Genomic DNA, 25,997 nt, shown 5'->3' with positions numbered 1-25,997 from the left:
CCTGACAACCCCATGGAAGGACGAAAACTAGCTTTAGTGCCTTACAAACGATGGATGGAATACCATCGGTGGCAAGAACAACACACCCCGCATTTACCTCCCAATCCCCATTTGAGCGAGATGTCCCAGTTACAACACGAATTGCAGTCCTTGATGGATCGCCAAGATTTGTCCGAAACAGAAAAATCGCAAAAGTACGGTCAACTCTTGCAACGACTGCAACTCTTTCACTAGAAAGCTTTAGACGAAACAGCTCTACCCACTCTGAAAGATTTTAAGACCTTGATGAAAAGTCCAGCACCATCACCAGTACCAGTACCAGTACCACCAGTACCCGTGACCAAGACAGAAAAAGGAGAAGAAGAGGAAGGGTTTCAAACTCCACCAGAAAAAGTACGCAAGTTAACAACACCACCTACCTCCAGAATTGGATGGATAAAAAGATGATGGCCACCCCTTCTTCCTCACAAGAGAAAAAGAAAGTGAAGACAGAAGTGAAGACAGAAGTGAAACAAGAACCGATATCCTCCGCTCAGACATCCTTCTCCTCTTCGACACCTATTGCTGGCCGAACACGCAAAGCATTGCAATCCAAGAAAATACCCCAAGAGAAAAAGAGTAGCATCCTCCAAGAGTGGGTGTCTTATTAACACACCAACCAACACAAAAAAAAATGGAAAAAGTCTTAGCCAGCATTTACTACGATCCCTCCCATCCTGCAGGTTACGCAGGAGTTCAAAAATTGTATCGTGCTGCCAAAACTCGACTGAAAAGTCTCTGTTTACCTCAAGTGCAACGATGGTTACAAGAACAAGCTACCTACACTTTACACAAACCCATTCGACGCAAGTTTGCCAGAAGTCGCACCCGAGTGGAAGGCATCGATCATCAATGGCAAGCCGATTTAGCCGATGTCTCTCATTTGGCCAGCTACAATCGTGGCTACAAATATTTGTTTTGTGTCATCGACGTCTTTTCCAAATTTGCCTGGGTCGTGCCCTTGACTTCCAAATCGAGCAGCGAGTTAGTGCGAGCCCTGCAACGGGTGTTGAAACAAAGCGGTCGTCACCCTCTTCGATGGCAAACGGACAAAGGCACCGAATTTCTGAACCAAGCTTTCCAAAAAGAATTAAAGAAACGTGACATTCATTTTTTTACCACCGAGAATCCCGAAACCAAAGCCAGCATCGTGGAACGTTTTCAACGCACTTTGAAAGAACGCATGTGGAAATATTTTACGCATCACCACACTCTGAAGTACATCGACATCTTACCGCACCTGGTGCAAGCGTACAACCAATCTTACCATCGAAGCATCGGACGTGCCCCGCAAGACGTGACTCACGACAACGAAGTGTTGGTGTTTGAGCGCCTGTTTGGTACGTCCCCGACGAGGGCTGTCCCCAAGAAAAGTGGAGAGTTGGCCGTAGGAGATTGGGTGCGCATTGGCAAAACCAAACGCACTTTCGACAAAGGTTACTTACCTAACTGGACGACCGAATTGTTTCGCGTCACTGGACGAGTGCATGGCCGTCATCCTGCCGTCTATAAATTGGAAGACATGAACGGAGAAGTGCTCAAAGGAACGTTTTATTTGCCCGAGTTACAACGTGTCACCAAAAAAGAAGACGATGTGTACGACATCGAAAGCATTCTCGAACGCAGAACCCGTAAAGTGGGCAAACGACGTGTCAAAGAAGTCAAAGTACGTTGGAAAGGATATTCACCCAGTTTTGATTCTTGGATCGACGCTTCGCAAGTCATCGACTATAAAAAGAAGTGACCATCATGCCCTTTCACACAGCAGACGCAGCTACGTCGACCACTCCTCCTTCACCTAGTTCTTCTGATGAAGATTTACAAAAACAACCCTTGTGGGTGTGGTGTGGAGAACGTGTGCCTAAAACGCAAATCGTCTTTTTCTGCCAAATCTTCGTGGTGTATTGTGTCATCGGGGCAGCCATCGCCAATTTGAGTTTGCAACAAGGAGACAAACAATTGTGGACCATTTTATTGAGCAGTTGCATCGGTTACCTGCTTCCTAATCCTTCCCTGAAATTCACCTCGAACGGGAACCCCGGGAACCTTGTGTCCAGTGCCAGTGCCAGTCACCACTTCAATCACAACCAGAACCCCATTTTAGACGCAGACACGCCTCTGACGTCCAGTAACCCCTCGGACAGCCACAGAACTCTGGAATTATGAGTCACAAAAACCAATTTTACTTAACTTTACCCAGTGACAGTTCCATGGAGGTGTTTCCCAAGAACACGTTGTGCTGTTACACGGCCAAATTACCTCAGGCCATCCAGTTAGATCACGAAGCCCATTGGGAAGTGGCTTTAGTAGAAATGATTCACCCGACACAAGTCCTCAATGTCCTTCCCAATCAAAATTTTTTTGAAAGTTCATGACGAGCAAATGCAACAGTGGATGGATAGCAATGTCAAATATGACAAGAAAACCCGTACACAAAAGTACACCACCTATCACTTGTTCATTCCCCTAGGCTATTATTTTAGTGGTCAACATTTGGTCAGCACCATAACCTCCAGGTTTAATGTCGTGTTTCTGAAAGCTTTGGAGCATGTCAGCAAAAATGTCACCATGGAGTACCACAAAACAGCTCGTCGCTTCTTGATGAAATTTGAACGGAGTAAAATCCTGTCCATTTTATTTTGTCCTGAATTGTATGACATGTTGGGCGGAGACATGCCCCGGTAGAACTGAACCAAGGACTGAATTTGATGTTCGTGTATTCCGATGTGGTGGAGTACAACGTGGTGGGACACACCTCCGTACCGTTACTGCGTGTCATTCCTTTCAAAGTGGATTCTGCCACGAACACTGACGAGGAAGGTGGAAACACTTACCACGTCCACCGCGAATTTGTCCATCCTCACTATTTGCCGGTCAGTAAGTCGTATTTGGACACGGTCAACATTGCTATAAAAGGAGATCTGGGACAAAATATTCCATTCACCAAAGGAAAAGTCACGGTGAAACTCCATTTTCGAAAACGGTTCTCTCACGACTCTTAAGTCATGTATCCAGTGTACCGAGGGGTTGCTCGACAGCGAGGACACGGCTTAGGAGATATGTTAAAATCGGCCTTTCGTTCGGTGGCCCCGGTGTTGAAACCGATGGTGACACGCGGATTGCACGCCTTGAAAGATGCGGCACTGACGCAAGGCAAAGAATTTCTCCAAAATGTCATCATCGACAAACAAAACCCTAAAGAAGCCTTCATGTGGGCAGGCAAAAATGTCTTGCTGCAAACGGGCAAAGACATTTTAGGCCAACGAGAAACACCTATAAATGCGCTGCACGCTACCGAGTCAGGCATTCAGCAAGGACAAGGCAGAAAGAGACGACGAAGAAAACACCCTTTCACCAGACTTCAAGCGAGAAAGGCCAAGAAAAGAAGAACCGTTCGAGACTTAGACGTTTTCGATTATTGAGAAAAGAGACAAAAAAATGATGGACCGAGAATCTTGCGCTAGTTCCAAGACGGAACTGGATCTGTTTGCCATGCCCCCCACGATGATGACGATGCAAGAATCCCAGTGGGTGGAATTTCACCCCGTCTCCTCACTGACCGATTCCGCTCCCATCGAGTTTGAAATCAAAGGACAGCCCGAAGATTACATCGATCTGAATAGCAGTTACTTGTACCTGAAAGTCAAAATTCTAGATAAGACTGGAGGTGCTATAGACGATGAAGCAGTAGCTCCCGTCAACAATTTCATGCATTCCTTGTTCAGTGGAGTGGACTTGTATTTGAATAACAAACTGGTCAGTAGCAGCATGGATACTTACCCTTATCGTGCCTACCTGGAAAATCTCTTGACGTACGGAATAGATGCCAAGAACACTCATCTCAATGCCTGTGTGGTATGGGAAGCTGACGAACCTACCAAGTTTGAAATATTGGAAACTGTTGAAAAGAAAGACAACAATGATGGATTTGTAGAACGAAGAAAGAGAATCACGGGAGCCGACACAAGTTTAGAACTGATGGATCGTTTGCATTTGGACATGTGGTTGCAAGAAAAGTATTTGCTGAACGGGGTGGATGTCCGCCTGAGACTGAATCGTAGCAGTGCCGCTTTCCATTTGATGGCTGATAGTGACGGTTACAAAACCAAAATCCTAGAAGCCAGACTCTACGTACGCCGTGTGGAAGTGTTACCTAAAGTGGGAAACGACATCAGTCAGACGTTGAGCAGAACGACCGCCAAGTATCCCATACGACGCGTGGAAGTGAAAACCTTCACCATTCCCAAGGGACAGCGATCCATGATCGAAGATCATCTGTTCCAAGGACAGTTACCCAAACGTTTGATCGTTGGTATCGTCGAGAATACAGCCTTCAACGGAGCTGCCGAAAAAAATCCTTTCTACTTTCAACACTTTGGCGTGTCCAAAATCGAAGTCAGTCGCGATGGCAAGACCTTGTGTACCCCGACCTTTCGAACCTGACTTTAAAAAGAAGAATTACTTGAGATCGTACTTGTCCTTGTACGAAGCCACCGGACAGTTAGTAACCAATACCAGTCACGGTATTACGTACGAGGATTATGCAGGAGGCTACGCTTTGTGGGCTTTCGATTTCACTCCAGACCAAGGCAGCGACGAGGGACATTTCCACCCTATAAGATCCGGCCAGATTCTTGTGGAAATTCAGTTTAAAGACCGAGACCCTGATGAAACGGTGAACGTCATCCTGTATGCAGAATTCGATAATACCATAGAAATCAACAGTTTGAGAGAAGTCATCCTAGATTACTAGAAACCATGGAAGACTGTTATCCCTCTTTACCTAGTGGAGAAACTTTTAATGTTGCATTGTTGTTAAAAAATGTTAGAGTTGTTGTTGTTTAGTGTTAAGTGATTTTTGAATAAAAAATGTTGTGTTTTGAAAAAATTGTTTGATGTTATATTGTTGGATTATTGTTAAAAATGTTAGAGTTGTTGTTTAGTGTTAAGTGATTTTTGAATAAAAAATGTTGTGTTTTGAAAAAAATGCCTTTGTCTTTTGTTTAGCTATAAGAATGTTGGATTGATGCTCTTTCATTTCTTACTATCCCTCTCATGACACTCACTGAACGTTGCGACTCAAAAACCGTGTGGAGGATGTTTTCCTTCACGTCCGCGCTTTGACTTTAAGAACCGGGTTGTTTCCAGTCTAACCATCCATTGTTGACTCATCCTACTAAGAAGATGTGCTCCAAACTAGCTAAACTCAACGAAGCCTACGTGAATTTGCATAGGGTCAGACACAGTCTGATACCGAAGCCAGAAGAAATAGAGAATGTGAGAATGTTAAAAATCACTGAAGACCTGATAGAAGAGCTCATCAGAGAAGAAATGAACAGGGAAAAAGAAGAATGGACAGAGAAGTACAGACTTCAGAGACAGCAGCAACAACAACAACAAGAGCAGCAGCATCAACCTGAAGCTGACAGAGGCTTTGTCGATTGTCGTATCGACACCAAAGAGTTCTTCTTCTCTTTCCGAAGAAGCAGACCTATCGCCAGAAAGTCTATCCTCAGAGGATATCGCATTCTTAGAAACTAAAAAGAATGCCATAGCAAACAAAAACACAGCCCTTTTCAGGGCTACCCAATACTCTAGAAAAGAAATAACAATCGATTTGCCAATGTGTGTAGGTAGAGTAGTGTGAAAATAAACACTAACTCTTTTTTAAAAAAAATGTGAGGGTATGTGTTTGTGTGTTTGTGTTTGTAAGTGGTTAAGTAAGTTGGTATGGATAGTAGATTAAAATGATGTCTTTTTTTGGTGTTTGAGGTGTAAATTTGGGGTTAGATTGGATTGCTTTGCATATGTGGATAGTCTATTGAAGTGATTTATAAAAAATTTTAAAATAGTGATGGGTAGCATAAAAAGTGAGTGAGTGTTTCTTTTAGGTCCGCGCGTTGTTGTTTTTTGGTCATGATGTAGGTAAGATCAATTTTATGTTTTTAGGGGATGTTTTCCTTCACGTCCGCGCTTTCACTATAAATTGAAACTCGTTCGGCAGTCCAGCTACCCTTGTTGATTGATCAACACCAAAAATGAACACGAGACTGGAGAAACTGTTGGAACTTCATGTGCATCTGGAATATGCCAGGTGCATATTAAATGAACTGGCCGCGGAAGCCATTGTGGAGGAGGGAAGGATAAGAGAGGAGGAGGAAAGAAGAAACAAAGAAGAGGAGGAGAGAAGATATAAAGAAGAAGAGGAAAGAAGATACAAAGAGGAGGAGAGAAGATGCAAAGAAGAGGAGGAGGAGGAAAAGGAGAGAAGAAGAAGAAATTTCAGAATCCCAGAGAGCGAAAATTGGGATTCTGAAGCGACATATCCTGCCTCTGCTCTCTCCCCCAAAAAGGTAAAAAGTAACTGGGGGACAAGATGTGTATGTGGCGCTAGGCCTGGAAGGTGCCACCATTAACCAGGTGTCCATGAAGTTCCAAAAAGAAACAAAAACAGCCCTTTTCAGGGCTACCCAATACTCTAGAAAAGAAATAACGATCGATTTGCCAATGTGTGTAGGTAGAGTAGTGTGATTATAAACACTAACTCTTTTTTAAGATAGTGTGAGGGTATGTGTTTGTGTGTTGGTGCTTGTAAGAGCTCAGGTATGTTTGTGGGAATAGTAGATTATGGGTTTCTTTATTGTTTCTTAGCGTAGGTGAAGAGTATAGTTAGGGTTCTGTAAGCGCTCACGTACGATTGTGTGGATAGTAGATTATGGATTAGTTTATTGTTCTTAGCGTATGTGTTTGTGTGTTTGTGTTTGTGTGTTTGTGTTTGTGTGTTTGTGTTTGTGTTTGTACCCGCTCACGTACGATTGTGTGAATAGTAGATTATGGATTTGTTTATTGTTCTTAGCGTATGTGAAGAGTATAGTTTGGGTTTTGTAAGCGCTCACGTAAGATTGTGTGGATAGTAGATTATGGATTTTGTTTATTGTTTCTTAGCGTATGTGGAGAGTATAGTTTGGGTTTTTATTATATGAAATGAGAAAGTATAGTTTGGGTTTTATTATATGAAATGAAAAAGTAGGGGGATGTTTTCCTTCACGTTCGCGCGTTGTTTGGTCATGATCTAGGTAAGATCAATTTTACGTTTTAGGGGGATGTTTTCCTTCACGTACGCGCTTTAAGTATAAGAACCCATAGTATTCGTCGTTCAAACCATTCTGAAAAGAATAAAAAAAGAAGATGGTTTCTAACCAAATGGACAAAATACAAACATTACAAGACGTTTTAGACAACTTAGGAATGATGGAGCAGATGTTAATAAGACTGGTTGAAGACCATTATTCCTATAGTCCCCATCGTGTAAAGATGGAAATTAATAACTTAAAAAAGGTAAAGGACAAGATTAGTGGTGTCATGAAAGAGATAAAGGAGGAGATGGAGGATGAAGAGGAAAGAATAAGAATAAGCAAATGGAACGAAAAGATTGAAAATGAAGAAGAAAATGAGAAGAGGAAGAAAGAAGAGGAGGAAGAGAAGAAGAAAGAAGAGCAGGAGAAAAAGAAAGAGAAGAAGAGAAAGAGTGTTGGAGATAAAATAAGAACTTGGTGGAGAAAAAGAAGAAATTAGAAGCAGAAGAAGAAGAAAACCCAAAGGCCCTTTTCAGGGCCAGCCATATTTCTCGAAAAGAGATAGCCTTTCCATTGCCTACCCCTTTTTTTAAATTTAAATTTAAATTTAAATTTTAAAAAAAAATCCCATATTCAATTCCCCTTGTCCCTAGACAAACCCAAACTCTATTCCCATGTTAATTTCCCCTTGTCGCTAGACAGACCCACACTATAGTTCCATGTTAAATTCCCCTTGTCGCTAGAGTGACCCACGATTTTTCTCCATGTTAATTTCCCTTGACGCTAATCTGACCCACGATTTTTCTCCATGTTAATTTTCCCTTGATGCTAGAGTTGCCCAAGGGGTCTTGTAATGCTAATTCCCCTTGACGCTAGGGTGCCCCCATTTACTACTCATGAAGTTTTGAGGTGACAAACTAATTTTGATTCGTTAACGCTGCCTGCCACTATTATATTCCTGTCGTTTTTCCAGACGTTAATGCCCAGTCCAAGGTGTTAATTACCCCCTCCAATTAGTACTTCAAGGTAAGGGAAAAAGAACACAGCCCTGTATATTGCCCTACTTTTCCGATCATTGAGAATAACACAGTTCTTCTGCATTGACCAGAAACAGATCATAGCGAAGAGAGAGAATATAACTCAGAATCAAACAATATAATAAGCATCAAAGAAACATAAAGTGAAGTGTAAAACATTTAAGGAACTAAAATACAAATTTCAAAGTTTAAAACGAAATATATACAATATTTTTCATGCTGAAATAAAGTATTGACCTCCACATATTGACATATTTAGACAATTAGCATGGGCATCATATATAGAGCTGCCAAACTATTTTAAAAACGAAAACTGTCATAAATTTAGAATCGTGTTAATTTGTGAAATGGAGTCCATTATAAACTTACCTAGGTATCATCCTTACAAGATCGATAAATATGAACACTGTCTTGTTTAATGCTTATGAACACGGTATACAACGAATGAATAGCAGTTACAAACAGAGAAATATAAAAGGTAACCATGTAGTTATCATAATTATATATATAGATATATTGAAAACCTAAATAATCATCAATTATTTTAGAATAAAGGATTTACCAAATCAACTGAAGGTATTTTATTCTTCCACGTTTTGGTTTTCAAATCAGAACTGAACCGATGTAAACGGAACTAGAATACATGGTATACGATCCAGGTATCAAAACAGGTGTCATCGCGATTTTTCCTCTATCTTATCTTCTCTCAAATGAAATTTTAAAAAATCAATAGTTTAAAAAGAATACTACATAGCTAGCTGTCACAATCAATAGGTTTCAGAGAATAATATATAACTAGCAGTCAAAAGCCAATAGTTTGCAGAGTACACAATACATGTAGCTGTCAAAAGTCAATAATTTACAGAGTACACTATATAGGTAACTGTGAAAAACCAATAGTTTACAGAGTACACTATACAGGTAACTGTCAAAAGCCAATAGTTTACAGAGTGTACTATATATGTAACTGTCAAAAGCCAATAGTTTGCAGAGTACACTATATAGGTAACTGTCAAAAGCCAATAGTTTACAGAGTGTACTAGTTAGGTAACTGTCAAAAGCCAATAGTTTACAGAGTACACTACATAGGTAACTGTCAAAAACCAATATTTTGCAGAGTACACTATATAGGTAACTGTCAAAAGCCAATAGTTTAGAGAGAATACTATATAGGTAGCCGTCAAAAGTCAATAATTTAGAAAGTATTTGATGCGACTGAAAAGACCATGGTTGAATTATATTTTATTACAGATTGTTGATATGTATTCAATAACCGAAATATGTTGCTAGGAGAAGAATAACAAGAATTCCAAATACTGTAACCCCCGTCCTCTCCCCCACCCCTCTCTCTCTCTCTCGATTCTCTTAGATAGGTATGGGCAAAAATTCATGAAAATAAGAGCGTTGGGGATTTTCGCTTGTGTCATACGACGATGTCTCTGGACCTACGAATGATAGTAAAGTTTGGTCAAACCGTCCAAAGGGAGAGAGAGAGAGAGAGAGAGAGAGAGAGAGAGAGAGAGAGAGAGAGAGAGAGAGAGCTTTGGCTTCAGTAGGAGGGTGCGGACCGCACCGGGTGACACCATCAGAGGATGACACCAAAATGACTAATTTTTTTATTTTTATGCAAGATGGAGGTCCATGGGGGTGAAACCATGAGTTACCGCACTGGGTGACACCAACCCTAGTGACGCCAGAGAGAGAGAGAGAGAGAGAGAGAGAGAGAGAGAGAGAGAGAGAGAGAGAGAAAAGAGAGAGAATTTTATAATCTTTAGAAATGTTAATTAAAGCAGAATAATTGCTATTATCGCTAACTTTTAACTAATGCATAGAAATTACACAATGCAACCTCTGAATACTGTATTATATAACAAAATAAATATAACTCTTAAGTTGAATGTTTTCCATATCACAAAAATATATATCATGATAATTTGAGTGAAAACTTACGACATCCAGAAACATAATAAATAATTGCAATCTTCAGTTGAACGACAAATTAAAATATAGAATAACTTCATGCTGGAGTCATCTATTCATGTGTATGCAGCGTGAGATTATGTACAACTTTATGCATTGAAACGAACAATGATACTATTTTGTTATACTATTTGCAATATTAATATTATGATTATTTAACCATACGATATCGGCAGTGATAGACTAACTAATAAAATATGCACGTAAACAAATTGTATTGTTATAAATTCACATGCTATCATACGTAAAATATAAATACCAAATATACGGACCATTCATTTGTAATTTCTTGGCTATATGTTTTAAGTTCCCACTACATTCGGCTGAATTCCATAGCGTCACAAGGATTAAGCATTCCATAGCGTCACAAGGATTAAGCATTCCATAGCGTCACAAGGATTAAACATTCCATAGCGTCACAAGGATTAAGCATTCCATAGCGTCATAAGGATTAAACATTATACAGGATTAAACACGAATATCGATACAAGCTTTCAAATTTTAGACATTTAACCTGTGTCACGTGTTTAGGCCCGAATAAAGAGTAACACAGAAAGAATGAAAACAACAAGCTTTTAAAAATTTAACAAATAATTTTTTTCCCTGGAAAAATTCTATAAAAATGAAAAGAAAGAAGAACTTCGGGTTTCAAGAATCAAATCCAAAAATAATCCAAGAATAATCCACTAATTAAACTGGAAATGTCCTTGCAATAAATGTTCTAATAATTTCAAGTTCGAATCCTTATGGAAAATCCAAGATGGATGATGATGACGTATGTTGTAGTCTGTACTTTGTTGTCTTTTACAGTTCCTTGTAGAAATACAAATAATGAAGGGGGAGGGGGTGGGGTCACGCGATCGTGTTTATGTCACGTACACCAAAAATGGCCCTGACGAAAACCAATCATTTTAAAATTTTAAAAAAAGAATTGTTTACGAAGGTTGCTACAAATTCTGAAACAAGGTCAGGATTTAGATCAACACCTGGTGTTTACAAAATGAATGATTCAGGTCAAAATATTTTCTGGAAAAATATCATCTCCAGTGAATACATTTACATTATAATAGCATATAATATAATAAATAATTTAACACCTGCAAACAATTAAATAAAATAAATATTAATTAAATCAGATATACGTAACACGTTCCCCCATAAAAAAGATTTATAAGATAATGCTTTCTTTTTACCACAGATTAATTATACATGAGTTTTAAGAAGCACTCATATGAATCATAAACAGTGTACATGAAATAATACATTTCTGTACACGGGAAAGTGCATCTGATATTAAATAATCTTTTCCCTTGATGTGCCTGATGTCAAGATTATATTCCTGTAACAACAAACGCCACCTTAGTAGTCTTTGATTTTTATTTTTCATCTTGCCGATGAAAGTAAGGGGGTTGTGGTCGCTAAACACAATAATCTAAGAAGGAGCTGAACTAAGGTAAACTTCAAAATGTTGTAGTGCCAATATCAAAGTCAAACATTCCTTTTCAATTGTTGAATAATTCCTTTGGTGCTTATTTAATTTCTTAGAAAAGTAGCACATTGGATGATCAATATCATTTTCGTCTTTGTGAATTAAAACTGCTCCAACCCCAGCATCACTTGCATTAACAGACAGTTTAACAGATTGGCTGAAATTTGGAGCTGTAAGAACTGGTGCGCTTTTAAGTATGGCTTTCAACTTGTCAAAAGTCTCCTGACATTTTTTCAGTCCAATAAATTTGTCAGGGTTTCAGCATACCCAAAAATTGCATCAGGCACGGGAAATTCAGAGATAGCCTCGACATTAGCATCTATAGGTATAACTTGTCCATGTACCACAATATGTACTAGAAAAGTTGCACAAGCACGGAAGAACTCACTTTTAGATAAATTAATTGTCAAGCATGCATCTGTGAGTCTGTCAAAGAATTTCCAAATTATTGCTAATTGTTCTTTCTAGGTGTCGTTGTAGATGATGACATCATCGATGTAAGCATCACAATTTTCTATACCGGAGGTGATCATATTCATGAGACGTTGAAATGTACTTGGCGACCCTTTCATCCCAAACGGCATTACTTTTTATTGGTAAAGTCCATCTGGAGTCACGAATGCTGAAATTTCCTTTCCTCGTTCCTTTAGTGGAATCTGCCAAAATCCTTTCAGGAGGTCAAATTTGGTGACATACTTGGCATTCCGGATCTTATCAATATAGTCATCGATTCTTGGTAATAGGAATGAATATGTTGTTTTTTTTCACACTATTCACCTTCCTATAATCAGTACACATACGGAAAGTGTTATCTGGTTTTGGAACAAGTATCCATGGTGAACTCCAGTCACTTTTACTGGGCTCAATAAAATCATTCTCCAGCAAATACTGAATTTCCTTTTTCAAGTATTCCTGTTTGAGAGAGTTCATCCTGTACGGGTGTTGTGTGACAGGTTTGGAAATTACAATTTCAACGTCATGGAGAAATGTTTTTGTCCTTGTAGGAACATCTGGATATAAATACTCATATTCAAATAATAACTGTTTAAGTTCATTTCATTCTTGCTCTTGCAAATGTGAAGGTTTTCGGTCCACAACTTTCATACTTTCTGAAATCCGAAGATTTGTCACTCCAATACCAGTAGAATCAGATGATATCCCTTCACTTAAATCTTCACTGAGTGGGACAGGTACAACTAAATTAACTGCATGTTTAACCTGGCTATCTCTATCAATATCCTCTTTTAGCATGTTAATGTGACAGAGTTGTTTTCGTTTACGCCTCCCAGGAGTAGTTATGATGTAATTTAAATCATCTTTTTTTCCTGTAAGCTGTGTAGGGACCATACTACTTGGCCTGAAGAGGATTTTGTTGCATTGGCAAGAGAGCCAGGACTCTATCACCAGGTTGAAAGCTCCTTTCCTTCGAGTTTTTATCATATCTTGACTTCATTTTAGATTGAGTAGAGTGCATAATTGCCCTTGCGACCTCACAAGCCTTTGACAACTTGTATTTAAAATTAGATACATAATCAAGAAGATTAATTTCAGAATCTTCATTAGAAAGAAGTTTCTCTTTCAATAACTTCAGTGGTCCACGCACAGTGCTTCCAAAAACCAGTTGAAAGGGACTGAAACCTAAAGATTCTTGAACTGATTCCCTAACAGCAAGCAATAGTAATGAATGTCTTCATCCCAATCTTTACCCGTATCAAAACAATATGATCGAATCATATTTTCCTAAGTCTGATGGAATCTTTCTAATGCCCCTTGGCTCTCAGGGTGATAGGCAGAAGATTTGAATTGTTCAATGTCTAAGTCGTACATAACTTGCTGGAAATTCCAGACCTGAAATTTGAGCCTTCATCAGGCTGTACGGACTTGGGAAGACCTAACTGAGTAAAACACTTTATCAAAGCTTTTACTATTGTGTTAGATTTTACATTCATCAAAGGAATTGCCTCTGGAAACCTTGTTGACACAAACATAATGGTCAACAGGTATTGGTCACCTGACTTGGTCTTAGGTAAGGGACCATCACAATCTACCATAATTCTACTGAATGGTTCGTCAAAGGCAGGAATTTTTGTAGATGAGCGTTGGGAATTTTCTGAATTGGTTTTCCTACCATTTGACAGGCATGACAAGATCTATAGTATTTACCAACATCACGTTTGATTTTTTGGCCAATAGAAGTGAGTTAAGATCTTGTGATAAGTTGTATTGATCCCTAAATGACCAGCCAAAGGAGTTTCATGGGCCAAACTAAGTATTTCCTGTCTGTAAGAATTTGGAACTAAAATTTGATAGTTAACTGACCATTCATCACCAGCAGGTATATCGGGGGGTGGGGGGGTGGGGGGTGGGGGGTGGCGTCCATTTTCCCATAACAATTCCATTTTCATTGAAATAACAGACAGGAACAGTAGCTTCAGATTGACTCATGGCCTTCTGAAAAAACAGGAGATCTCAGGTACTTTTTCCTGTACAAGGACAAGTGATTGTCGATTATCACCCTGATTAAAATAAAAAGAATGAGTCGTTAAAAGAGGATCAATGTGATCAATACCTTTTGATTGATCCAAACAAGGAGTGAAAGTGAAGTCATCAAAAGCCTGACCAATACATGTGTCAGCTAAAGGAATACGTTCCTTATCTACATCATTCTCAAGAGCTTTCTTTGCCATAGCTCTGGTAACTGCACAAGCTGGAAAAACATCAGGGAATTTTCTTTTAATTGCATCTACTTTCCGATCCAAGCAAGGCTTGTCAGTTAAAAGTGGATTAACCACAACCTTGTCTCCAGCTAGGTCGTTGCCTAGTAATAAATGAATGCCCTCAACGGGTAAAACAGAGACTGTTCCGACTGTCAGAGGTCCTGAAATTAAGTCTGATGACAAAGTTACGCAGTGTAGAGGAACATTAACAAAGCCACACTCTAGTCCCTGAATAAGAACACTCTCATTAGAAGAAGACTTCTCAGAAAAAAGGCAAAGTACCCGACAATAAAAGACTCTGAGAAGCTCCTGTATCCCTTAAAATGTTAATACGGATATGATTGGCCGAATCACCCAAAAATGATATAGAACCCTTCGATATGAATGGTTCATAATTCTCCATTATCAAATCAGACTGGGGTTTTGTTAGACCCAACAAATGTATTGCTTTCAATAGATGTCCCTGACCTTGACCTCTTTGAAATAAGAGCATTTGGAATAGGTCTGTATTGATTCTGATGCCTATTTGTCAATTTGCAGCAGTCAGAAATAACGTGTCCTTTTTTCTTGCAAATAGATACACGTAGGAAGAGACAAGGATCTTGAATCAAGCTTCTCCGGAGTTTGATTTTTAGAAGTTGTACCAGTTTGAGTTTTAGAAGGGCTTATGTTAGGCTGAAATACTTTTGTAACTGCGCTTGTTTTTTTTTCTCCTTTATCTTTCTGAAGCTCCAGCTTCCTCAACTCCAATTCCATCTTGTATTTTAGTTATAATTCCTTCATTTTTGTGTCAGAGCCTGATAAATACTTACTGTCTGAAACCAAAGCACCTTTATCCAAAACATTCTTTTCTACCAAATACTGGACCAAAATCTTTTTTATGTCTTGTTTCGTTAAGGAAGCCTTTGCCTCAGAAGGATCGTATTTTCTGGCAAGTTGAATCAATTCATCCATTTTGAAAAGATCTAATTGTTTTTTGGGTAGGATTTGAAAGAAAGATTTCCACTTTTGATGACATTTTAATAAAACCTTGTCGATCTCACTAAAGATTAAATAAACATGCGGAATTAAAATTTCAAAAAACAATGTTTTCTGAAATATTTTAATTTCTATGTCACATGTTTAGGCTCGATCAATACAAATACATTTTTTCTCTGAAAAATTCTTTAAAAATGAAAAAAGAGAACTTACGGTTTCAAGAATAAAATCCAAAAATAATTCATGACTAATTCACTAATTAAATTGCAAAAGTCCTAGTACTAAATGTTCTAATAATTTCAAGTTCGAATCCTGATGGAAAATCCAGGATAGATGACGATGACGTATGCTGTAGTCTGTACAGTCTTGTCCTTTACTGTTCCTTGTAGAAATACAAATAATGACACTCCGGTGTGGAAATCTAAATGAAATTTGTAAGCAATGTCTTTCCATAATTTCTGTGTAAGCACTCCTCAAAATATTTCCAGAGAAGAAAGAATTTATCCTTTTGAAATCCAACTTATCTGAAGAAAATTATAACTGAAAATCTGGCTACAACAAAATAACTTGACATCAGTGTAAAAAGCCCAAAACTGAGAAATCTCTCTCTACGTATCAATATTAAAACTAACAAATGCGCAGTAATGGAAAAACCGGAATTGCGAAATCGAAGGGGGTCACGTGATCGTGTTGATATCACGTGTACCAAAAATTACGCTGACGAAAACCAATCATTTCAAAATAAAATAAAACTTGTTTACGAAGGTTGCTACAAATTCTGAAACAAATATCGTCTCTGGTGAATAAATTTACATTATAATAGCTTATAATGGAATCAAAAATTTAAAACTGACAAACAATTAAATTAAAATAAATATGAATTAAATCAGATATACGTAACACCTGTCAGATCGATATGTTAGTTTACAACATTTATTTAATTTGCTACATGAAATCATTATTTCCACAGAATACTGTTTATAATTTAGGCAATCCATTCCATCCGTACTTCAGTCGTTTTGCTTCATCAGAACATTCTCTAAAGTTAGAGAGAAGAAAAAACATTTCAAGGATAAAATGCAAAGATTTCAATAAATGTTATAGTGGTTCTCATCATTACTTTTTGGAGTAACATAAATTAAGCTGAAAGTACAATTTCAGCAGAGAAAAGATCAACTAATTATATTTATGAATCTTAATCCGCTAAAGCGGCTCAGTAAAAATCACTATTCACAAACAGAAACAGTTATGAAGACAATAACGGCTAGATGGGAATGATGACGAAAACCATTTTAGCCTTTTTAGCAATGTCATCAGACTGGTTTCCAAAAGGGAAAGACGTTCTACACTCCTTCTTTCTTTTTATCCATGGTTTCAGAGGCGTATAGTCTTAGTAAATCTATAAATGGAAAGAAAAAGAAAAAACAATTTTAAATATGATATTAATTAACTTCTAAGAGCGAAAATCCATTGATAGTTTCAATTTGCTCATGAATTAGAAGAAATAGAGTCATACTGTATTTATGACAATGCTTCCAAGAATTATATTCTGGTTCCTTTTCCACTTATATTAAGTTAAGTTACTATCATTGAATCATCCTCGATATCATTATTTAGATTTACAGAGTTTTCAATTGATGCTAGCAATTTTGTCCAAAATAATCTTCTTCCATCCTCTTCCTCACTCCACGATATTCCGTTTCCATATTTCAATAGCACGTGCAGGGACTTAGTCACGTGACGTATTTTCAAGTCGCCAAGGATAATAGGTATTAGCCAATCAGGGCCAACGTGAACCGCGCGACCCTGGGCCACCTGTAGTTGATACTGACACCATGGGCACGACATAAAGCTGGGGGATAGGACCAAAATAACTTTTTTACTGCAGTACATATTATTGACGATAGAATCGCACTTTGCCACACCTGGATCCTCGGATTTATCTCTGATATAAAGTCTGAGCCCCTTTTCTTGTTGGAGTTCTCTCCAAAGTTCGTTTCGTATCCATGATCTATCTTTGTCAGAGTAAGCGACGTAGATGTCATACTGAAAATCTGTGTCCTTCAGGATTGTGTACTTCTTCCTTCGCATCGATATTCCATGCAATAGATATCGGATATTCCATCTTTGAATATAAAGTACTGCCACACATGCAAAGACAAAACAAACAGCGCTTGATGTTATTATGATATCCATAAGTACGTGACCCCAAGGTCTGCAATCTTCATCCGTTGGGTTGTAAGTCATCAGCAGAGTTCCTTCCAGACTATGCGGCGTTGTACAATTGTAAGATTTAGGGTAGTTATTAGAGAAAATATGTGGCTTTTTGTGCAGTATGTTTTTCATCCATTTTCTAAGCCAAAGATTTTCACAGCTGCAGTCAAATGGGTTGCCTGACAGATCCAGTGTGGTCAAATTGTCCATAAGAGACGAAGGCAAATATCCTTCTTTAATAACTTTTATTTTATTGTTTGCCATTAGTAGTGTGATTAGTTTCCTTACGCTACTGAACAATGTAATTGGCCACTCAGATATGAAATTCGAAGTTAGATCTAAATGTCGTAGAGACACGAGTGGTTTGAAAAAGTCTGCTGGAAAATACTTGAACTTAGTCTCTCGTAGACTGAGATACATCAATTTCGTTAGCGGCGATAACATAGACATCAAGGACGTGGCATTTATGTAACGCAGGTTGTTCGAATCCATTGTAAGTGTCAGAAGATTTGGAGTCCATTGAAAGAGGTTTGCATAGTCCAAGTTATAACTTGTAAACTTAATACAGCATCCTCGAAGAAACAACGATTTTAAATTCGAATTATTGAACGCAAAGCTTGAAATACTTTCTATCCTCATTGATTCTAAATACAAGCTGTTAAGCCTTTTAAATTGAGAAAATACATTGTCATCCAAATATTGAATCTTGTTCCCACCTAAGTGCAGCTCCTTTAAGGACGTTAAGCAAGACAAGGATGCCTTGAACCGAGTGTCGATGAAGTTATTATCTAGCTTTAATAAATTCATTTTTGGAAATTTGCTGGTTCCATTCATGCAAAAATCGGGAACGTCCAACAACCTGTTGAAACTTAACTTCAGAACTTCCAACGGAACTAAACCTGACAAGTCAGCAACATTAATGTTGTTGTGTGACAAATCCAAATGTTTCAAATGTTGAAACACTCGGAATGCCTGATCACTTATATTGTGAAAATTGTTGTCTTGCAGATGGATTGCTGCCAGTTCCGAACCGTTCATACCATTGAAAAAGTTCGAGTCAAGATGATTTCCCATATTAATCTGATTCAGGTAGAGCACTTTTATTCTCTTTAATTGTTTCAGTGAAGAAGACAGCTGTTGTTTGTTTATGCCGGTATTTCCTGTCAGATCTAATATCTCCAATGTCGAATTAAAGTTGTAGAGTGCATCAGAGGTGATGTTTTGTATCTCGCATCTTGAAAGCAGAAGTGTCTTGAGCTTTAAATTTGTTATGTTTGAAAATGTATTTCTGCTTATCGATGGTAAATAGTTGTTTATAAAAACGAGACCTTTAGTCTTGCTTGGTAGTGGAGGAATGTAAGATATATTTGTGCAAGTCACAGTCTTGTTCTTGCATACACAAACCGGATTGGGACATGGGACATCGGCCACGGAAAAGGTTAAAATGGCATGAACAAACACCAGAATAAAAACTGAATAATTGAGATTGACCTCAAACTTATGTCCTAGAACAATCATATTGGAGATCTGAAAGTAAAAAAAAAATCCATGAAATGGAACTTTTGAAGCAATGCTCGGTATTCACATAGATTATTGCTTACTAAATAACGTCTTATTCTTGAAACGAAAACACCAAATCGTGTAACGTTCATTTATGCGCTGTAATTTGACACAAAACTAATTTAACAAATAAAAGTTAAATGTTGATTCAAAACATAAAGTACATTTTTGAATGCGTCTGTTGGTCATGCTGGTCCGTTATGATCTATTTCCACTGTCACTGTTACATTTTTGTGGTGGGTCGGTGGTCCTTTACGGGGTGTTCCCGGGTTCTTCCTCCACCATTAATACTGGCCGCCATGTATAGCCTATCGTGTGCTGTGGCGTTAAACGCAACAACAACAACATTTTTGTGTATACTGTACTAAGGAAATGCGAGCTAAATGACATTCCTGAGGACACACTGAGTCAGCCGGCCAAGGCTAGCATCAGGGGGTCCGATTACGACGCAGACGCTTTACAGGCTGAATAACCATGGCCCCTTAACTTGATAAAACATATATTTTAACTAAGCGACTACAGCAACATAAAAGAATCACTTTTTTTCTGAGTGTGATTACAACCCATGACTTTACCTGCATGACAACTTTGGAAAGAGAAGGGATGATTGTAATAACATCCATATAAAGACACCTTAACACTGATAATATTTGTTTTGGGATGTTACTAATAATATCCACATGAAGACATCTTAACACCGATGATGTTTGTTTTGGGATGATGTTGATAATATCCAAATAAAGACACCTTAACACTGATAATGATTGATTCATATCTAACATAAAATATTAATGGAAATCTATGGACGGAAGAAATAATGCAGTACAAGAGGAGGGAAAAGAAGAGATGCAAGATGAGAAGCTGTGACAGGTCCTTATTGTAGGTAAGTTAACGCAGCTAATCAGATTTTACCATTTCATATAAACGATAAATTCTTTCAAGAATGCAAAGTGCCTGTGTTTCATTTCTGAATACACTGAATTACTTGTTTGCTTTTTCGTGTCCGACATCGAACATCAAATAAAAAGAATTATCAATAACAATTATGTAAATAACATATTCTGAGTTTATTAACAACATATAAAAAAGGCAAGCAAACGAAACGAAACAAGGTAACATTTTGTAATTTACATTAGTTGATACGGTCAGATTAGCTGGCAACTCTCCAAATATAACAACGCGTAGGATCGTAATGCTTGAAAATAATGTTGTTTTTTTCTCCTCGACATCTTGGTGTGTTTTAAAGAAGAGTGCCCTGAGATCAATAACATATATATATGACATCTGTGCCAATGGGTTTGAGACTCGGTTCGGCTAAATTGTTATGTTGGAAGGCTTCTAGAAGGTGAGTGTATTTAACCTGGGTTTTCCCAGTTTCTTCCTTCACCGAATATACTGATCGATATATATATATATATATATATATATATATATATATATATATATATATATATATAGCCTATCAGGTGTGTTAAACACACAAAATCAAACCAAACCAGTTTTAAAACAAACAAGACGAGGTATACGCATTTATGGACATAATAGCAAAAACTTGGATAGCATTTCCACTTCGTTGACTGTACAAAATCAACGTCATTCATTATATTATCAGGTAACGTATTTCCCAGAATTCATCCATTAAAGATAAATAAGACTTATAAATAGATCTTGTCGTTATGTACAGCTATTTCACTATGCCTACAGTCCGATGAGTAACTTCAAATTTAACCCCACCTCTTGCACGAGTCCAGAAATTACCTCTCCCATGTGTAAAAATTGTGATTTATCCCTCTTCTTGATTACCCATCCCCCTCCCTACACACGAAACTACTTTCAATAATAAAACGATTTACCTTTCTGTCCTTTTGGTCAATGAATTAAAACTGCATTACCTTGATAATAGTTGAAAAGTGAAATAAGGTCATTACCTGACTTAGTGAAAAACCCAATAAATAAGAATGACACATATTTAGAATAAATACACATTATAGTCCAAAAAGGAAGAAGGGTTTCGAGTGATGATCATGAAGAAAATGATTGTCACGCTATTTAGCATTTTTGTTTTTAATTGTGGGTTTTCCCCACAAAATGATGCGTCACTCAACGGTGTAAATTTACAAAGGCAATTACCTCAGTACAGTCGGTTTCAATAACTTGGATTATACTGAGTATAAAAAATGATCCCATTTAAAAATCATATAAACCTCTGGAGAAATAAAGATATTAAAAACCAGATTTCAAGATTTCCATAAAATTAAAAAGTAAACACTGACGATATAGATTTTGGCTGATAATACCATCGTTTATCGTTTTACATTCTTAGACGCTGCAAATAACACGCTGGTAATACAGCTTTCAGCCAAGACATTTATGCAAGATGCAGTATATATATGTGTATATATATATATATATATATATATATATATATATATATATATATATATATATATATATATATATATATGGTGAGGTGTCACGTATTCATTTATCGAGTATCAACATATGAAAACCAACTAAATCAGCGATCAATATATTTTAAGACCCTATCGTGGTCTCGACATTATCTCCATAAATTTAAACAAACAAAACGCCCAAATTCACATTATATTGATTTGACCAAAACCGTTCGCTCTCTTTAAGTTTTCTTGATTGTGACATTCCTATGTCACTGTTATATTTATAATCCAGAAAGACGATCCATAGATGTCGATAAGATATATACCTTTAGATAGTCAAAATTAGGCTAGATTGCAGCTCAACGCAGCCACGCTACCTTATTAATAATAACAGCAATAAAGGTCCTTCTTTACGGGGGCCTACGTGTAATCTATGCGGCAGATTTTATCTTATTTCCTTATAGTAAATGACTGACTTGCCATATTTCCGTTACAAAATCAATGTGTACCTGTTCCAATACTACGTGGACGCTATCGATTTTTGAATCGGTTTACCCAAAACCTTTCACAGCCAAAGTCAATATATAATTGGCTAAAGAAATAATTATGCTTTAGTTAGCAGGGGAATTAACATAATTCTCTCTCTCTCTCTCTCTCTCTCTCTCTCTCTCTCACTCTCTCTCTCTCTCTCTCTCTCTCTCTCTCTCTCTCTCTCTCTCTATATATATATATATATATAGATACGACTCTTAAGGTCTTAACTATAAAAAAAAACCACACAAAGAAGCAAAACCAATAAGTTTATTGGAAGTAACGAAATTTTCAAAGATTCAAAGTCAACATTTAAGAGCAACATACAGTATTGTGAATTAATTCCCAAATAAACGTAAAATGTCTTAATGAAGTCCAAAAGTTTAGAATGGTCAGAATCAGTTCTAATATTGAATGTGCTCGTATACCAATAACTTTTATTTCTTCACAATGATAACAACCAGAATAGTTTTTAATTAATTCACAAAAATCTCAAAGTAACTTTGTTTTAGTCCAAACAAAATCATTGTGCTCTTTGTGATTCTTCTTAAATTATGTCCGAACACAACAATACATGATTTCACATATAAAGTTACTGCTCAACTTGTTTTGAACAAAGTAACATAAAAGAGCCAAAACCAACAAGTCTTGTAAACTTTAACAAATAATTTATTCCCCTAAATTTGCTTAATAGCTTATGGCTACAATAACAATGAAATATCCTGGATATAATTTGCGCTTACAGTTTTTACATAAAATAACAGATGTCGTTATGGCTCATCAATTTCTAGGTCAAAACAAATATTTTCCGGTATCAGCAACAAGATGAAATAAACTAGTTGAAGCATAATACAGATAAAAGGTTGAATTCCTGAAGAAACAGCCATGTAAAGTTTCGCAAACATAACCGTTTTTCAGCTTTATTTGTTTTTCTTGACTATGTTTTGTATTCGCCTGTGAAGAAGACACATTAAAGAGTCGAAAGCGCTCAGGCCAGTTAGATACCAGTTTCACACTATTAGTTGTCAGTTTATATTAATATATATATATATATATATATATATATATATATATATATATATATATATATATATATATATAGAGAGAGAGAGAGAGAGAGAGAGAGAGAGAGAGAGAGAGAGAGAGAGAGAGAGAGTTATATAGTTTTATAGTAATGCATATTTGATTAAATTTATTTTTTTGTTTGTTAGTTTTTTAAAAAAAGTATTCCATTACATGCTATTGTAATATAACTTTATTTACTGGATTTGAAATTTTCTAGAAATTCAGTTCAGTTCTGTCTGACCTGTTTTTTGAAAACAACTAATAATAGAAACTGTGTAGCTAATACTGTCCTAATTCCTGACCTTGATTCAGAACCAGTAAGCGTTCAAGTAGGCGACTTTTTTATATAAAAAAAATTTAAATTTTTTCTCCCAATAAGATTCATAAAGTGAAATCGAAGCCATGCTTGGAGTATGTGACAAATAACATGCGGCAACTGTTACAAACTCTGGAACTCTGGTTTGACCCACGTCCTGGCATCTGCTTTGCATCGTAGCTAGATATATTATTGATATTTTGAGAAACAATGGTCATTTCTTGCCTTAACCCTTGAAAGTTAAAGTGTTTTATGTTGTGACCAGTTTTGGGGGATAATTATTTTGCTTTCTTCAAATTATTTGGATTTCAGGAGATTTTTTTCCCCTGGAAATACTTGTGCTTTAAATTAATTCTTGGACAAGGACAATTATCGAAATTTACACAGAATTCAAACAGTGTAATATTATTTTATGCGATTCAGCAAAGAACTGATAACACATCAGTACGACGCTGACCATATCATACGTCATCACTCTTCATTTTGGATTTCATTGGGATTCGAATTCAGTTTCATTAGGACTGTTTATTACTAAGACTTCTCTTCTTAATTCTTGTATTATTCTTGGATTATTTTTTTATTTGATTCTTAGAACTGTAAGTTCGTTTTCTCATTTTCACCTTGTTCTTCTAAGGAAAAGAATGATTTATTCAATTTTACAAAGATTGTTGTCTTCACTCTTTTATTGTTACTGTTTGAAAGAGCCTAAACACGTAACAAAGAAAATTGTGGTGCTCGTCCTTGTTATATATGAATTTTTCTAAAATATTTTAGAAAATTCTATTTTTTGAAATGTAAATTCCTTTACGTTTTGTAAATGTTTAAATTCCAAGTATTATTTTACATTTTTGAAATCTTTAGTGAAATCAGCAAGTTCTTTTTACAATGTCATCAAAAGTGTAAATCTTTCTTTCAAATCCTATCAAGGAACGATTAGACATTTGAAGAAAGATGAATTGTGTCAACTTGTCGGAAAATATTACCCTTCTGAGGCTTTCTTAACGAGGCAAGAAATAAAAAATATTTTGGTCCAGTATTTGGTAGAAAAGAATGTTTTGGTTCAAAGTGCTTTAGTTTCGATCAGTAAGTCTGTTTCAGACTCTGACACAAAAGTAAAGGAATTAAAATGAAAATTCGATATGGAAATGGAGTTAAGGAAACGTGAACTTCAGAAAAAGGAAAACAAATGCAGTGACAGAAAGATAAAGAAAAAACCCCACGTGCAATTAGAAGAGAGAGAGAGAGAGAAAGAGAAAGACAGATGCAAATGCAAAGAGAGAAGGAAGAGAAGGAATATCAGTTTAGAATAAAAGAAATGGCAAGTGAAAAGCAGATTCTCATTTCTGATACAAATTCAGGTTTTGATGTTACTAAGAATGTTAGGCTAATGCCCACTTTCAGAGAAAAAGAGTAGACAAATATTTACCTCGTTTTGAAAACAAGTACGGAAAATTTGAAATGACCAAGGATGCATTGGACTATTATTACAATCTGTATTTACTAGTAAAATTAGTTATATTTTCCATTCATGGCCAGTTCAGCAAAGTGCAGAATAAGTTTGGTTAAGGAATGCATCTTACAGGGTTATGAGTTAGTCCCTGAAGCTTATCGGCAAAAATTCATTAACTATAAAAAGGAAGCTGGACAAACTCATTCGAATTTTCATGAGAAAAAGTGCAGTTATTAGATCGATGGTGCTTAGCCAAGAAAGTTGATCAAGATTATGAAAGTCTCAACCAGCTTGTGTTTCTTAAAGAGTTTAGGAACATTGCCATAGTAACAATAAGAATTATCTTGATGAGCATAAGGTCAAAACCTTGTAAATTGTTAGTCATCCCGCTGACGTGTATTCTTTAGCTCAAAAATGTTCTTTTTGTAGGCAAATTTAACACTCAGTAGTCTTTTAGTAGAAGAGAATATCTGCCTAATACAAGCCTTTCTAAATTTCAATCGGGCTGAACTTTTAAAAATCAAGCTTCTGATAAGCTTGATCATACATCCTTGTCTCGTCCTACGTGTATCTATTGCAAGAAGAACGGACAAGTTATTTCTGATTGCTACAAATTGAAAAATAAAGACACGGTCACGGTCAAGTATTGAAAGCAACACATTTTAGGTCTAATAGCCCCAGTCTGATTTTATTATGGAGAATTATGAACCGTTGATGTAGAAGGGTTCTATATCACTCTTGGACGATTCGGCCAATCCCATCCCTATTAAACTTTTAAAGGACACAGGAGCTTCTGAGAGTCTTTTATTTGCCTTTTTCTGAGAAGTTTGATTTCAATGACAGTGTTCTTATTCAGTGAGTAGAATGCAGCTTTGTTAATGTTCCTCTCCATTGTGTAAATGTGTAATAAGACTTAGTCTCAGGACTCGTTACTCTCGGAACAGTGTATTCTTTACCCGTTGAGGGCAATCATTTATTACTAGGCAACTACCTAGCTGGAGATCAGGTTGTGATTAATCCACTTGTAACTGACAGGCCTTGTTTGGATCAAAAAGTCGATACTATTAAAAAGAATTCCCTGATTTATACCCAGCTTGTGCAGTTACTAGATATATGGCAAAGACAACTCTTGAGAATGATGTTGATAAG

The 25,997-nt window shown here is 36.8% G+C and overlaps 1 protein-coding gene across 2 annotated transcripts; it reads right to left on the bottom strand.

Moving 5' to 3' along the window:
• Positions 1 to 8,296: 8,296 nt before the first annotated feature.
• LOC149798784 (toll-like receptor 6) lies at positions 8,297 to 21,110 on the bottom strand. 2 transcript variants are annotated; one of them, XM_089957656.1, is made up of 2 exons: positions 21,019 to 21,110; positions 8,297 to 19,057 (listed from the first exon to the last, which is right to left on the bottom strand). In XM_089957656.1, the coding sequence occupies exons 1-2, from the start codon at positions 21,055 to 21,057 to the stop codon at positions 16,892 to 16,894; spliced, it is 2,205 nt and encodes a 734-aa protein (XP_089813782.1). In that variant the 5' UTR covers positions 21,058 to 21,110; the 3' UTR covers positions 8,297 to 16,891. The 2 variants fall into 2 exon arrangements, with proteins under 2 accessions (XP_089813782.1, XP_089813783.1); XM_089957657.1 differs by having other exon boundaries at positions 20,944 to 21,065.
• Between the last annotated feature and the right edge of the window lie 4,887 nt (positions 21,111 to 25,997).

Source organism: Sinohyriopsis cumingii, chromosome 5 (assembly GCF_028554795.1).
Source record: "Sinohyriopsis cumingii isolate HCF-2022 chromosome 5, ASM2855479v2, whole genome shotgun sequence".
NCBI lineage: Eukaryota > Metazoa > Mollusca > Bivalvia > Unionida > Unionidae > Sinohyriopsis > Sinohyriopsis cumingii.
The sequence above is the reverse complement of the archived record's forward strand: the minus strand, read 5'-3'. Positions and strand labels throughout refer to the sequence as shown.